Source organism: Eptatretus burgeri, chromosome 8, assembly GCF_056783735.1.
Source record: "Eptatretus burgeri isolate ZD-2024b chromosome 8, Ebu_testis_v1, whole genome shotgun sequence".
NCBI classification, from domain to species: domain Eukaryota; kingdom Metazoa; phylum Chordata; class Myxini; order Myxiniformes; family Myxinidae; genus Eptatretus; species Eptatretus burgeri.
In genome coordinates, this window is record NC_140968.1 from 12,138,981 (window position 1) to 12,152,695 (window position 13,715).

A 13,715-nucleotide genomic window follows, 5' to 3' on the forward strand; every position below is an offset into this window, starting at 1 on the left:
TTAAATTGAAGACTCTTCAAATTTAAACAATAAAATAGGGAGGAGGGTGGGGAGGAAACACCACAAATTGTCTTTCAAAGGAAAATGCAAATGAAGACAGACGTTTAGACTTGCCTTGGCTTCAAACAACCAACTATGGAGATCAAAACCAAGAACAAGGGATTGATTGAATATTACAAGGTACATATATCCTCGAAACAAACGCAAAGGCATCGGATTTGCAGATCTACAAGTACAAAGGAAATAAAATCAGAGGTTCAGTGGAAAAGAAAAACGAAAAGCAAGTGAAGATTAAGGAGTGTCGGGCGGCGGGGGGGGGGGGGGGAGGTGAGGTGTTGGAGGGGGTTGGGGAGAGACGGAATGGGGGAACGGGCAGGGGTCATAACCTTAACGTGCATGGTAACCAATGTAATATTACCTTCAGGAAGGATTGGTAATTCACAGGTTTCACAAAGTTGATCATCTGTGACAACATGATGGATAATTACATTTTCATACAAGATCCTGTGATAACCCCCCTCCCCCACAGAACATGTATTGTTAACATGTAGATTACAACGAGCATTATATTGAAAGATGACTGGTTTAAGAAGACCAGGATTATTACTTTGAAGGCACATTTAACTGTGGAAGAAGATGCTTTAGAAACAAGTCTCCTGCAAATGATCTCACAGTCTCCTCTCCGGTCTCACCCCCCCCCCCATGCTCTGTCTGTGATCTGTCGTCCCCCCCCCCCATATTTCCGCAGGGTGCTCAAAGTCCGCCACCAACCCCCTTCTGGTAAAACTACTAAAATCACGAATCACTGCTCACCTTCACTCTTTCATTCCTCTTTTTTTCCCCGCCTTTGGAATAAACTCCCACACCCTCTTAAATCCCCTCTTCCATCAAGGTCTTCAAAACAACTGTTCACCACCATCTCTTATCTTCCCCCATCCAAAATCTTGATCTTTTCTACCCCCTGTTAATCCACCGCAAACCCACCTCCCTGTTTTCCTTCCTGAAAGTCCCTGTAGTACCATCTTGTTTACCCCGTGTTCCCCGCCCCATCCCTCTCCCTTCAACAGATCTCCTGTCGTCTCTCTTCCCCACCGTTTGGTACTTCCTTCTCCCGCCCCTCTTGTCTCCTGCTCCCTTTGTTATACGTTTTGTGTGTTGGTTCTTATTGGCGTTGGGTTGGCGTCAGGAAGGGCATCCGGCCATAAAAACCGCCTCAAAAGGAAACCATGATGAGTACAACTGATGGGCAGGGTACAGCCTGAAGTACCCCGTGGGGGTCCTCACCCCCTCTCGTTAAAATTCAAGGTGGAGAACCCGATCTAAGCAAGGGGGGAAATTTTTCCATTTATGATGACCAATCGTCTGATGCCCCACGTGGAGATCGGTTTCTGAGGTTTGGTACATGGAATGTAGGGACAATGACAGGGAGATCTGGAGAAGTGGTTGAAACATTGGTCAGAAGAAGAGTGGACATATGTTGCGTGCAGGAGACACGATGGAAGGGAAGTGGTGTGAGAATGGTGAAAGGAAGGCAGGGGCAGAAGTACAAGTTTATGTGGCAAGGGTGCCCGGAAGGCGTGCATGGTGTTGGTGTCGTGTTTTCTGAGGAGTTTGTAGACAGTGTAGTGAGTGTGACGAGAGTGACAGAAAGGTTGATGATGGTGAGAATCGTGATCGGAAAACTCTTGGTGAACATCATCTCGGGATATGCCCCGCAGGTCGGTCGAAGCGATGAAGAGAAGAACATGTTCTGGTGTGCGATGGAGAAGTTGATGGAAAATGTGAAAGATGATGAAATTGTTGTGGTTGGAGGAGACTTGAATGGACATGTGGGAAGGAGTCCCGACGGTTTTGAGGGAGTCCATGGGGGTTATGGATATGGTGTGAGAAATGGAGAAGGTGAAAGGATCTTGGAGTTTGCTGATGGAGCTGATTTGTTGATTTGTAATACTCAACTCCAGAAAGCGGATAATAAGCTTATTACATACACGTCAGGTGGGTCGACGACAACCATTGACTACCTGATGGTGCATCGGCAAGATAGGGGAAACCTCCGGGACACAAAGGTGATCCCAGGGGAGGAGACTGTTTCGCAGCACCACCTGGTTGTCTGCGATATAAGGGTGAAAGGTGCAAGGAGAATTCAGCGGGTGAAGTACCAACCGAGGATGAAGGTGTGGAGGTTGAAAGAGGCGACAGTGAAGGAAGCATTAAGAGAGAGGCTGAGTATGGTTGAAGATGATGTGGTTGAGCTTGAAAGTGGTTGGATGTCAATGAAAGATAGTCTATTGGGAGCCGTTGGTGAGGTATGTGGATGGACAAAAGGACCACCGAGGCACTCGGAAACATGGTGGTGGGGTGATGAAGTTGGAAAGACGATTGAAGAGAAGAGGAAGAAGTTCAAGGAATGGTAAAAGGCGAAGGGTACGGTGGAAGAAGAGGAAGCGCATGAAAGTTATAAGGAAGCCAAGAAGGCTGCAAAGAAAGAGGTAGCAAAGGTGTAGGAGGCCCATAGGAAAATGTTCGGAGAACGCTTGGATTCGGAGGAGGGTAAGAGAGCGGTATTCAGGATTACAAAGCAGATAGCGAGAGAGAGGTTTGATGTGACGGGGGTGAGTTGCTTGAAGGATGAAGTGGGACAAATCGTTGTGGACTCAGATGGAATTAAAGGAAGATGGAAGAGATATATGGAAAGGCTGTTGAATGTACAAAATGAATAGGATAGCAACATCGAGAGTAACCCAGTTTTAGGACCAGCAGAGAAGATAACTGAGAAAGAAGTTGAGGAAGCGAAAGAGCAATGAAGAGTAGAAAAGCAGGAGGGCCGACGGGAGTTGTGGGAGATATGTTGAAGGCAGCGGGAAGTTGGGGTGTGAAGAGAATGACAGAGATCTGTAATCTGGTGGTCAAAGAAGGCCGCATTCCAGTGGATTGGGAACTGAGTACCCTTGTCCCTCTGTACAAGGGGAAAGGTGACCCTCTGGACTGTGGCTCCTATAGAGCAATAAAGTTATTGGAGCATGGAATGAAGGTATTGGAAAGGGTGTTGGAGAAGAGGATAAGGAAGAAGGTAAAGATTGACGAAATGTAGTTTGGATTTATGCCAGGAAGAGGAACGACAGATGCAATTTTTATTGGAAGGCAGTTGCAGGAGAAGTACATGGAGAAGAGGAAGAAGTTGTTTTTTGGGTTTGTTGATCTGGAGGAAGCATTTGATAGGGTCCCACGCGAAGTAATGGCATGGGCATTGAGGAAGTTAGGAGTGGAGGAATGGTTGATCAGAGTAGTGATGGCCATGTACGAGAGAGCGCGCACAGCTGTAAGGACGAAGGATGGGAACAGTGGTGAGTTTGAGGTGAGGGTAGGAGTGCACCAGGGGTCAGTACTAAGTCCACTTCTATTTGTAGTTGTGATGGAGGTGCTGGCTCAGAGGGTAAAGGAGGGTTTACCGTGGGAGCTGCTGTATGCAGATGATCTGGTGTTGATTGCAGAGAGTATGGATGGACTGAAGGAGAAGATGAACAAGTGGAAGGAATGTATGGAGGCAAAAGGTTTGAAGGTGAATATCGGAAAGACGAAGGTGATGGCAAGTGGTAAAGCATGTGGTGAGGTGGAAAGGACTGGGAAGTGGCCGTGTGCTGTGTGCAGGAAGGGTGTCGGAGTGAACTCCATTCAGTGTACAATGTGTGCTGAATGGGTTCATCGAAAATGTAGTGGGGTGAGAGGGTCATTAACCAGTGTGGCAGCTACATTCAAGTGTAAGGTGTGCATCGAGGGAGTTGCAGATGAAGGAATTGTTGAGTTGGATCTTGGAGATGGTGTGAAGCTGGAAGGGGTGAAAACATTTTGCTATCAAGGAGACATGCTGAATGGAGAAGGTGGATCAGATTCTGACGGTTGCTGGAGTAACATGTACATGGAAGAAGTTTAGGGAACTGAGTGGCGTGCTGACAAAGAGGGGAGTGTCGTTGAAGCTGAAGGGAAAGGTGTATGCTTCATGTGTGAGGAGTACGATGATTTATGGGAGTGAGACATGGGTACTGAACATGGAGCAGCAACAAAGGCTGGAAAGGGTCGAAATGCGAATGGTTCGGTGGATGTGTGGAGTATCGTTGAGAGAGAGGAAGACAAATGATGACTTGCGGAAGATGATGGGAATAGAGTCTGTGATGGAGGTTGTGAAGAGAAACAGGTTGAGATGGTTGGGTCATGTGTTGAGGAAGGATGAAAGTGACTGGGTGAGTGGAGTGTTGGAAATGAGTGTAGTTGGAAGTAGAGGATGGGGAAGACTGAGAAAAACTTGGGGCTAAAGGTGGTGGAAGAAGAAATGTGGGCAAGGGGTTTAAGAAGGGGAGATGCACAAAACAGGGTAAAGTGGAGAAGATTGTCATGGGGCCCGCAAGGCTAACCCCCGCTTTAGCGGGGAAAATGGCCTTTAAATGCGTGTGTGTGTGTGTGTGTGTGTGTGTGTGTGTGTGTGTGTGTGTGTGTGTGTGTGTGTGTGTGTGTGTGTGTGTGTGTTGGTTCTTATATGAGCCTCGAGATGGTATTCAAAAAACAAAAATAAAACAAGTCCAGGTACATTCAAAGTACACCGCCACCATGCCAAATACCCACGACACCTGCAGTGCAGCACGTAAAGACGGAATTGGGAGGGAGCGGTGTACAAAAGTTGATCGATTCATTGATTGTGTAATTAAAATTAATATTAATCGTAAAATAATTGATTTCTCAATCAAATGCCTAATAGCAGAACTAAACCACCAGGGTTTCATCCGAATCTGTAACTTGTTGAAAATTAATTCAAGTTGATGATCTTTTTCCACATACATTTAAGATGTTGAAAATAAATTAATAGATTAATTAATAAATAAAAATACCCTTTACAATCAAATCACTTGTTTACCGTCGTGTCCAAATATCAGCTTCCTTGCTCAAAAGGTCCTGCGATATTGTCCAGATGAGAAAGAAAATAAATAAGGCATTAATGAATCGATAATAATTAAGTAATTAATCAAGTAATTGATCAATAAAAAATACTGTTTTTGCCAAAGCACATCTTCACTTTTGTCCCCAAATTTCAGATTCCTCGGTCAAAGGATGGCTGAGATATCGCCAGGACAAACAAACAAATAAATAAACCAATGTCACCCGCAGGGTGACCCGTATCTTGCCAAAAGGTGACCACGTGTGACTTCTTCAAGGTCACACTGAGGTGAACAGAGCTGCTATCCACCAGGAGCGACTCCTTGAGGAATATCTGCCTACGAGAGATTCCGATGAGAGTCGTTCTACAGAGTAACCATGAAAAATATGCTTTTGCCTCATAACGTCACCAAATGACATCATAATGTCTCAAGCTTGACATATCTAGAAAGCACTCATCGAGGTGTTCAATTTGAGGTACTACACGATATGGTTCCTAAAACTTGAAAATTTGACCTTGGGGTCAAATATGTTTGACCTTCGGCGCTAACCATGAAGGTCAAGGCCAATCGCCACCAAAAATTAATTAGCTGAGCGCCAGACCATGAACTATATTCCCATGAAGTTTGAAGACGATCCGATCAAAATTACTCAAAAAATAAGGGTTTTGTCGACTACCCTGATTTGTGACAAAGTGACCTTGACCTTTGACCTTGACCTTCAAAATTTTATGCGCTGAAAGGGACCTCTATAGGCCTCTGATATGCGAAGTTACAAAAATTTCCAATGATAACTGTGCTCTGCAGAATTTTTAAGACGTGATTACAGACAAACAAAAAAAACAAAAAACATTCAAGCTGACTAACATATCTTGCAAAAAACTTCGTTTTGGCAAGATAACAAACAAGAAAGACGTCGTGTAGAGCACGACACTTGCGAAATCCATGGAACAAATTCGACCTCAAAATAATTGGTGGTTGAATTAATTGACCAAATATGCAACTCTTCAAATCCCAAGTCAATCTGATGAAAATTGACAATTTTAGAAATTCGGCCTATGTTGACCTTTTGACCAATGTTGACCGCAAAAATAATTGGTGGTTGAATTCAGTGACCTGATATGTAAATCCTCTTTACATTTGAAGTCAATGTGATGAAAATTGAGGATTTTTAAAATTCCAGCGTAGTAGTTGACCTTTGGCCTATGTTGAGCTCAAAAATAATTGATAGTTGAATTCAGTAAGCCGATATGAAAATCCTGTACAAATTTCGAGTCAATCGGATGAAAATTGAGGACTTTAGAATTCTGACAAAGTTGTTGACCTTTCGACCTTAAAAACAAGAGGCTTCTTGCTTATGACAACCTCTACCATGTGGTGAAATTTCGTGAAGATCGGTTTAAAATTGTGACCCGAAGGCGATAAACATTAAAAAAAATTAAAAAAAAACACAGAAAAACAGAAAAACGAACGCAACCAACCAATATATTTGAAAAATCTTCGATTTTCACAAATAACAAGAAAACAAACGGAGTAAAAACTGAGTCGTCCCTTCCTTCGGCGCCTGGCGATGACGTCATACATCACCTGGATATGGAATTGGAAAGGAGCGGTGGACAAAAAAAGAAAAAACAAATGGATTCCTACAAAACGTTGCAGGTGCACAACGGAGTAAGTGGGGGGTGTGGAGGTTGCTGGTTGCTGCACATTTGATGGGGGTAGAGGAGTTACCGAGGTAGTGTAAGCATGAATCACATTGCTCATACAGGTGTTAAAGTTTTGTTTTCCTGAACTTTTGATCTAATTGATGTTTTCAGAGCCAATGGGCTCAGAGGGACGTATTTTGCACGATATGGGAAAGCGGATACCAAATGAATAGATTTTAACCTCAAACGGTGTCAGGCCATTCAAAATATAAAGATGATAAATGCAAAGAATAAATAAAAATAAAACAAATGGATTGCAAATCAAAGATAAAAAGAACGACTCCCTTTTGGAGCTCTGCCCTTTTTACCCATAAAAGATAGAAACATGGTTTTTGAAGGTCTTTTCCTTTCGTACGCAGCACATGACTGTGGGTAGCATCATTTGCTGGGGTGTGGCTGTGCCGCTGATGCTGTGCCCCCCTGTATGTTTGAGCAGGAATTTGGATATTATCTGTTCAGGGTGATGGTGATACTGTTACAGATTTGGAAGCCTTTTGCACACAGACAGTCAGCAGTCCCCGCAGTTCAGTTATTTTGATAAGTATGTGTTTATAGTTAGGGTCCCGTCCCTTATGTCTAATGGGAATTTCATGTGTGCGCTGCGGGTTTATTTTTTAGTCAGGGTTTTTTTTTACAACAACAACAACAACAACAGCGGCACCGTCGCGTCGCTCCACCGACGCCATAGCGCACGCGTTTCTGGCTGCGGACGTGGGTGGGACCCCTCGCTCAAGAGCCGACTCCGCCCACGAGGGCAAGGGCGCACCCTTCGTCCAATCAGGAGGCTCATCGTCTCAGATTGAGACTCCACCCAGAAGGGTGGGAGTTGCCCCGCCTAGCGTGAGCCTGTCCAATGAGGGACGGCCAGCGAATCGCGCGATGCAACCGTCCAATCAGGAGGCGAGTGGCCAGGGAAGAAATCCCTCCTACTTCGGGAGAGGAATAGTGATCGGAAAATTCTGTCTGGCTGGCTGGGTCTGCCTCGTCTGGTGTCGTCTGATCTGTGGAAGCTTTTTCGGCCTTGATTGCTGGTCGCCTCGTTGTCTCTCGCCTCCTCCGCCTTCGTGCTGGCTGGCATCCGTCGCTCTATCCCTTGTCCCTGGTGCTTGGTGCTGCGTTGAGTGAGTCCCACCACCGGACAACCTCGACCAGACCGCACGAGGTGGACAGGTGCAAGTGCAGACTCTTGCCCTCAGCTCGCCTTCCCTCCCGAGCTGAAGGGCCAAATAAAGGCCGCGGCCACCATTTCTTGTGTGTGTGTGTGTGTGTGTGTGTGTGTGTGTGTGTGTGTGTGTGTGTGTGTGTGTGTGTGTGTGTGTGTGTGGGCCCAGTCTATAAGTAGCAATTGTTTAAGTGCCTTGTACATTACTTGCATTCCTTCTTGATAGTCGGTTTAACTTCGCTCTTTTTGTGCTCCCCCGCCCCATTATAAATAAACCCCGATTGTTCAATGTACCAGCTCGTTGTCTGTCACTTTCTTTAGCATGGTGTGTATTGGGAATTAGGGAGGCCGTCGTGTCGTAATTGTTCATTTGGACCGACAGACCTTGGTAATCCCCACTCGGTTTACACCTGGTTCGGGCTCGGTAAACGGCCCGTTCTGCCTGAGGTCCGTTGAGGGTGTGACCTCCCTGGTAATTTGATGACGTGGGTACTTAGGTATATTGAAATTTGGCTATTAACCCTACCCCACGCCGTCAGAGAATTGGCCAGCACGGTCCTTAAGTGACCCGTGACCTTCGGAGTTGTCCGAAGGTTACGACCTGAAATTCTGGGTGTTCGGTGGGAGACGGCACTACTGCTCCACCTGGCGGCCGTTCCTCGCCACCGACCCCTGGCCCACAACAATACCTCTTCCACTGTTCACGAAGGACACCGTGGGATCCTTAACATACACCAACTGATGCCAGTAGATGAGACGCGCAGTTTAACATCCATCCGAGGGACGGCGAGCACACATCGATGCTTCGCCCTGTTTGCGAAACACCAGGAAGGTAGTTTATAGATGGGTTGGGATTAAAACCCAGGTTATAGACAGCTCAGAGGTGAGTGCGCATACCTCTAAGCTATCCTGCCAGCCATTTTTCAGGGGATAGTATTACACAAAACTATCAATGCAGTGCAATGAACGTAGACAGTCCGGGAATTCACCTGCAGTGAAATATAGTGATTACTTTTGAGAAGGAGTCTGATATATAAATGTTTTTTTTTTCCTTCTGCCCCTCAGCCCACCGAAGAGGATCTTTGTATGGTAAGCAAAAAAGGCCTCGGAGGAAAAGGTACTCAGGCAAGAAATTTTCATTCGTACAACAAATCAATGCCGGTAATTGTAGTCTTTGCTTATCAACTTGGCCATTTGTGAGATTTTACATCACTCAGGTATTGGGCTGTTCTCAGTTATATAAATAACTAGCTGGAGTACCCGGCGTTGCCTGGGGGGGAAAACATAGGAAAAAGAAAGGGGTAAATTGTGGTGCTTAATATATATCACATTTAATTTGGACACATCTCGCATTTATTTGTCATTGTCAGCGTTCATCATCAGTGCTCATGAGGCTGTCACGGAGGTTGTCGTAGTTATCAGCAAGAAAGTTATTTTGCTCCCAGCGGATAAAGCCCAGTCGCTCTGTCTCGATCTTGCAGTAGTCATCGACCAGAAACTGCTGAAAGTCATTGCATCTGCAGTATGTGGTTGCCCTCTCTCACCATGATGTGGTAGCTGTAGTACTGTAGCTTTGTGAGGTTTCATCCATCCTGTCCAGTAGCAGTTCTGGCCACCAGATGAATGCTGTAGCCATCTGTTTCATATGGGAACATTAGGGGATACTGGAGTGCATCATAAGACGCATGCAGCTCACCGATGCCCCATCGCGAGGTCTGAGGACAATGTTTCTGGGTTCCATTGGCTCATTGTCCATTAGGATGACGACTTCTGGTGCAGACCGGGCGTTGTAGCGGCGTGTGTGCTCTCCTTGCGGTCGCTTGTTTCTCTCTGATGATGATCTGGCGCTCTTCAGAGTTGCCTCCTTCTGCAAGTACATCTCTTGCAGTTTTGGGCTCACGGACCAGATGGTTATTCTCGTGAAACCACTTTGTGAGCATCTCAAGGATGTGTGGTTTGAGGACGCTGTGGTTCCTGGCAGCCAGCTCCTTGGCATGCGAGTCCAGGAAGTCGACCTGTCGGAACTTTGGCTGGCCCTCTTCAGGCGGGAGCAAGCTGCCAATGTGGTGGAACACTTGACCATGGATCCGGAAGCTCGGGTTGCAGCCCTGGACTTCAGCTTCCTTGTGCTCGAAGCTCATCATCGCAATGCTGCCATTATACATCTGAATGTTGTCAAGGAAGTGCTTGCTGAGGGGACCTTTGCCTGAGAGAACTTCCTTCAGCAAGGGACGAAGTGCAGGAGAGGGCTCAATGACGACCTTGCCATTGCTACAGCACACACCCTTGGTCTCTCCCTTGAACTTGTAAGCAGAGCAGTGGGTGCAGACTTTGTCCATTTTGCCGATGTCAGCATGAGTTGTTGGGTCAGCCGGGTCATACGTGAATGCCACCCTGTTGGTATTGCTGTGCTCTTGTGCCCGGGGCCAGTGCTCGTGCTTCTGCAGTGCGGTGACGCATTGCCTCAAGTCTTGCATCACTTCCTCAGTCTCATTTGCTCGCCGCTGTTGTTGCCGATGAGCCTGTTCATTGAGCCTGGCATCTTGCTCCTCTTCAGTCTCCTGTTGCCTCTTAGTGTGTTTTCGCTTAGAAATTGAAACGGCCAAAACAAACAAAAAAAATCGACATTTTTTTTTTAAGGTTTTTTTTTAAACATCTAAGGTGTACCGTAGTACCTCCGAGACGTGCTGATTCCGAATATGCCTTTAGTTTTGCTCTGGGAATGCGTAGTTCTCGAGTTATAAGAGGACAAACAAACATACACGACTACTTTATATACTTAGATGACCTGGAAAGTCAGTTAAAACACTTTGATCATCCACTGTATAAAAGTCCATGTTTTCTTGTGAAGGTGAGCATCATCAGAAGTCACAACACAATCAAAACGTGCGGATTGTTTCGCAAACACAGATATTGGCATTTGTCCCAGAAATTCCGACAAAAAAATCCCCAGCCACCAATGGAGCAAAATAAGATTTTGCCAAGATTATTGCATTCGAAGAGGAAACCCCGGGGCGGGGAGGGAAACGGGGGCGATTGTTGCAAAATATTATGCGTATCAATTCAGATCGCATTGTCTTCGTCATTTTTCATTTGGCGAAAGTCAACCATGATGAAGCAAACATTAAATTCCTCATGCAAGCCAGTCATGTCAGACGGAAAGGACTGAACTTGGTAAACACCACGTTTGAGAAAGAATATCTGAGAAAAAAAAACAAAAAAACAACAACTCGGAAATGTCGTCGGTGTGTTGTGACATAGTTAGTCGAAGGTCGAGACTGCTGGGTTGAATTGTCACGTAGTGTTAACAAAGCTTGGAAGATGATACGGCGCAACACAGCAATTCAGGACAACAAAACCAACTGTCGGACTTTCATTACGCGTCGTATTTCAGCAGAATGGACAGTGTTGGGACCAGAAGCCACGGCTTGATGGTAAAGAGGACGAGAGGTAGGACAGTATTAAGGTCGGGGTCTGTCAGTCAGAGAGTGATTAATGCATGGAATGGTCTCCCTGGAAGGATGGTGGCAGTAGAGGAGGCAGATAGGTTCAAATGAGAATTAGATAGGTAACTGGATGCATGTGGATGGGTGATGACACTGGGGTTGGTGCAGCACAGGCATGATGGGCTGAATGGCCCCCTTGTGCACCAACGATGTTCCGTGTGTGTGTGTGTGTGTGTGTGTGTGTGTGTGTGTGTGTGTGTGTGTGTGTTTGAGGATAAATGTCCAGCATGCACAGCACTCTGTGATCAATGATTAAATATTTGGTCGAGTTATTTAAAGAGATAATGGATTAAAAAAAAAAAAGATTTCACCTTCATTAGGTTGCTTCATCAAGTTAATTTAACAATTTTTGTTTCTCAGATCAATTCAGGCCCTGTGCTAATCTGATCAGATATAACGTCTTACTTGGATGTCACCGACAAGCCAACACTTTCATTGCTCGATAACATACACGTTGCGGAGTTGTTGCAGCAGCTTTAATGGAAGCTATAACAGCAAGCCATTTTAAAAAAAAAAGCAATATACCACATCCATAGGTAATCTCACCAAACTTCACCCCACTCCCTCACCAAGTCCTCTTTTTACTTTTTTACTGCCACTCCCCCCACCCCTCCCCCTCACCTAGAACCAAATAACATTCCAAACTACGACCTCCATTTCACAAAATCAACAAATTGGAAATAAAAAATCCTTAACACTTAAACGGGTCTCACCGTCGACACGTACGCCTCTGCGCTGAGCACGCTGCAGCTTTTTCATGAGCCCGACACAGTCCGCTACCAGAATCTTCTCACATCCTTCACGCAACGAGATCTTGAGGGGAAGGGAGCATTTGAGGAAAGGTCAACTTTGTGCGGGATAACCTGGCGCACAATTCGAACCACAAAATCATCTTGGGTTACAGTGCTTTATTACATTCAAACACTTTTGGGTCAACGGAATCGGGGAAAAAGAAATTTTAAAAGGACACGTGCACATCTTAAGTTAACGGAAGGGGCGAAACAACTGAGGGCCGTTCAGAGTTCCACAAACGAGATACTTACAAGTTACAACGGTCCATGACACAATAGTTTAATCAATTTATTTTTCAAAAGCATAAATATAAGATTGTTAAAAAAAAAAAAACACAGTATAAGTGCATTTTAATTTAAATATACACTTCATGATACTATTTATACGGTATGTCAGACTATCGTGACTACCTCGTTCATGGAACTTTTTGAACACACCACGTGCTGAAAAAAAAGCAACTTCGATCAAGTGCTTGCAGCTCTTTAAAGAGTGGGTATTTTCCAAGCAGTTACAATGGTGTGGAAGAGGGGATGAGCTCGATTATTACCTTTGCCACCAAAGGTGGACAGAGGTTATATTTAAACTGCTGTCTATCTGTCTGTGTGCAGGATATCTCAAAAAGTTGTGGACGGATTCGGATGAAACTTGGTGGACAGGTTGTGTGTTTGACAAGGAGTAATTGATTAGATTCTGGTGAAGATCCGGATCTGGATAGTGGAATTTTTAAGTGATTCTTCAACATTGAGATATAGGGCCAAAAACTACATGTAGCACGATATCAAAAAAAGTTATGGATGAGTTATGACAAAACTTGGTGGACGAGTTGGGTAGGTGACAAGACCAAGCCATTTACATTTTGGTGTTTGCCAAGGATGACTGGTCCGGAAGCAGATCTGGTCATCAGTGGGCTACAGAACGTGAACAGCTCAGTCTGGCGCAGGTATGCGCACTACCGAGTGCCATTCTCATGTTTTCAATCCATTAGTGCAAGTAGGTTTTATTATACCGGGTGTAGTGGCTTGCGCCTGTAATGCGGCTACTCGGAGGCTTGGGTTGGAGGATCGCTCGAGGACAGGCGCTCTGCGCTGGGCCGCGCTATGAGAAGGTGTAGGGCAGCCCGGAATCATGGCGAAACCCAATCCTTATCCCTGTGTCGTAAGAGGTGACCAGGGTTGTGTCAGGAAGGGCATCCGGCATAAAATCTGTGCCAAATCAGTATGCGGATCATAATGGATGATCCGCTGTGGCGACCCCTAACGGGAGCAGCCGAAAGAAGAAGAAGAAGAAGAAGAAAAAGAAGAAGAAGTGCAAGTAGGTTTGATTCCCATGGATGTTCAACAGGATGTTCCATGTCAACACCTATTGTTAGTCTTACAGTTTTGACAATGGACAAACTATAGACCAGTGCGAGGGATAAATATAAAATTTTCAATGAAGGTTATGCCTGAGGTTGACACATGGGTCTCAGTAGAACCTTTCCAAGCTTAAGACATCTTTGTAGCCCCATGAAGCTTCAAATGTGAGCCTCATGGGAGGCTGAATCAGGTAAAAGTAGATAAAGAGGAGGAAGAAACGATTAAATGAACATGTGATAAAAGAAAGGTGGTGGCGCACCAATTTATAT

At 45.3% G+C, this 13,715-nt stretch overlaps 1 protein-coding gene across 4 annotated transcripts in view; it reads right to left on the bottom strand.

Moving 5' to 3' along the window:
- VPS41 (VPS41 subunit of HOPS complex) overlaps positions 1-13,715 on the bottom strand; it is a 142,941-nt gene that overhangs the window by 23,354 nt on the left and 105,872 nt on the right. For all 4 annotated transcript variants that reach the window (XM_085890885.1, XM_085890882.1, XM_085890883.1 and 1 more), the window contains 2 exons: positions 12,013-12,112; positions 419-463 (listed from right to left, as the gene is read on the bottom strand). In XM_085890885.1, coding sequence (XP_085747011.1) covers positions 419-463; positions 12,013-12,112 — 145 coding nt within the window. The remainder of the gene's footprint in view (positions 1-418; positions 464-12,012; positions 12,113-13,715) is intronic.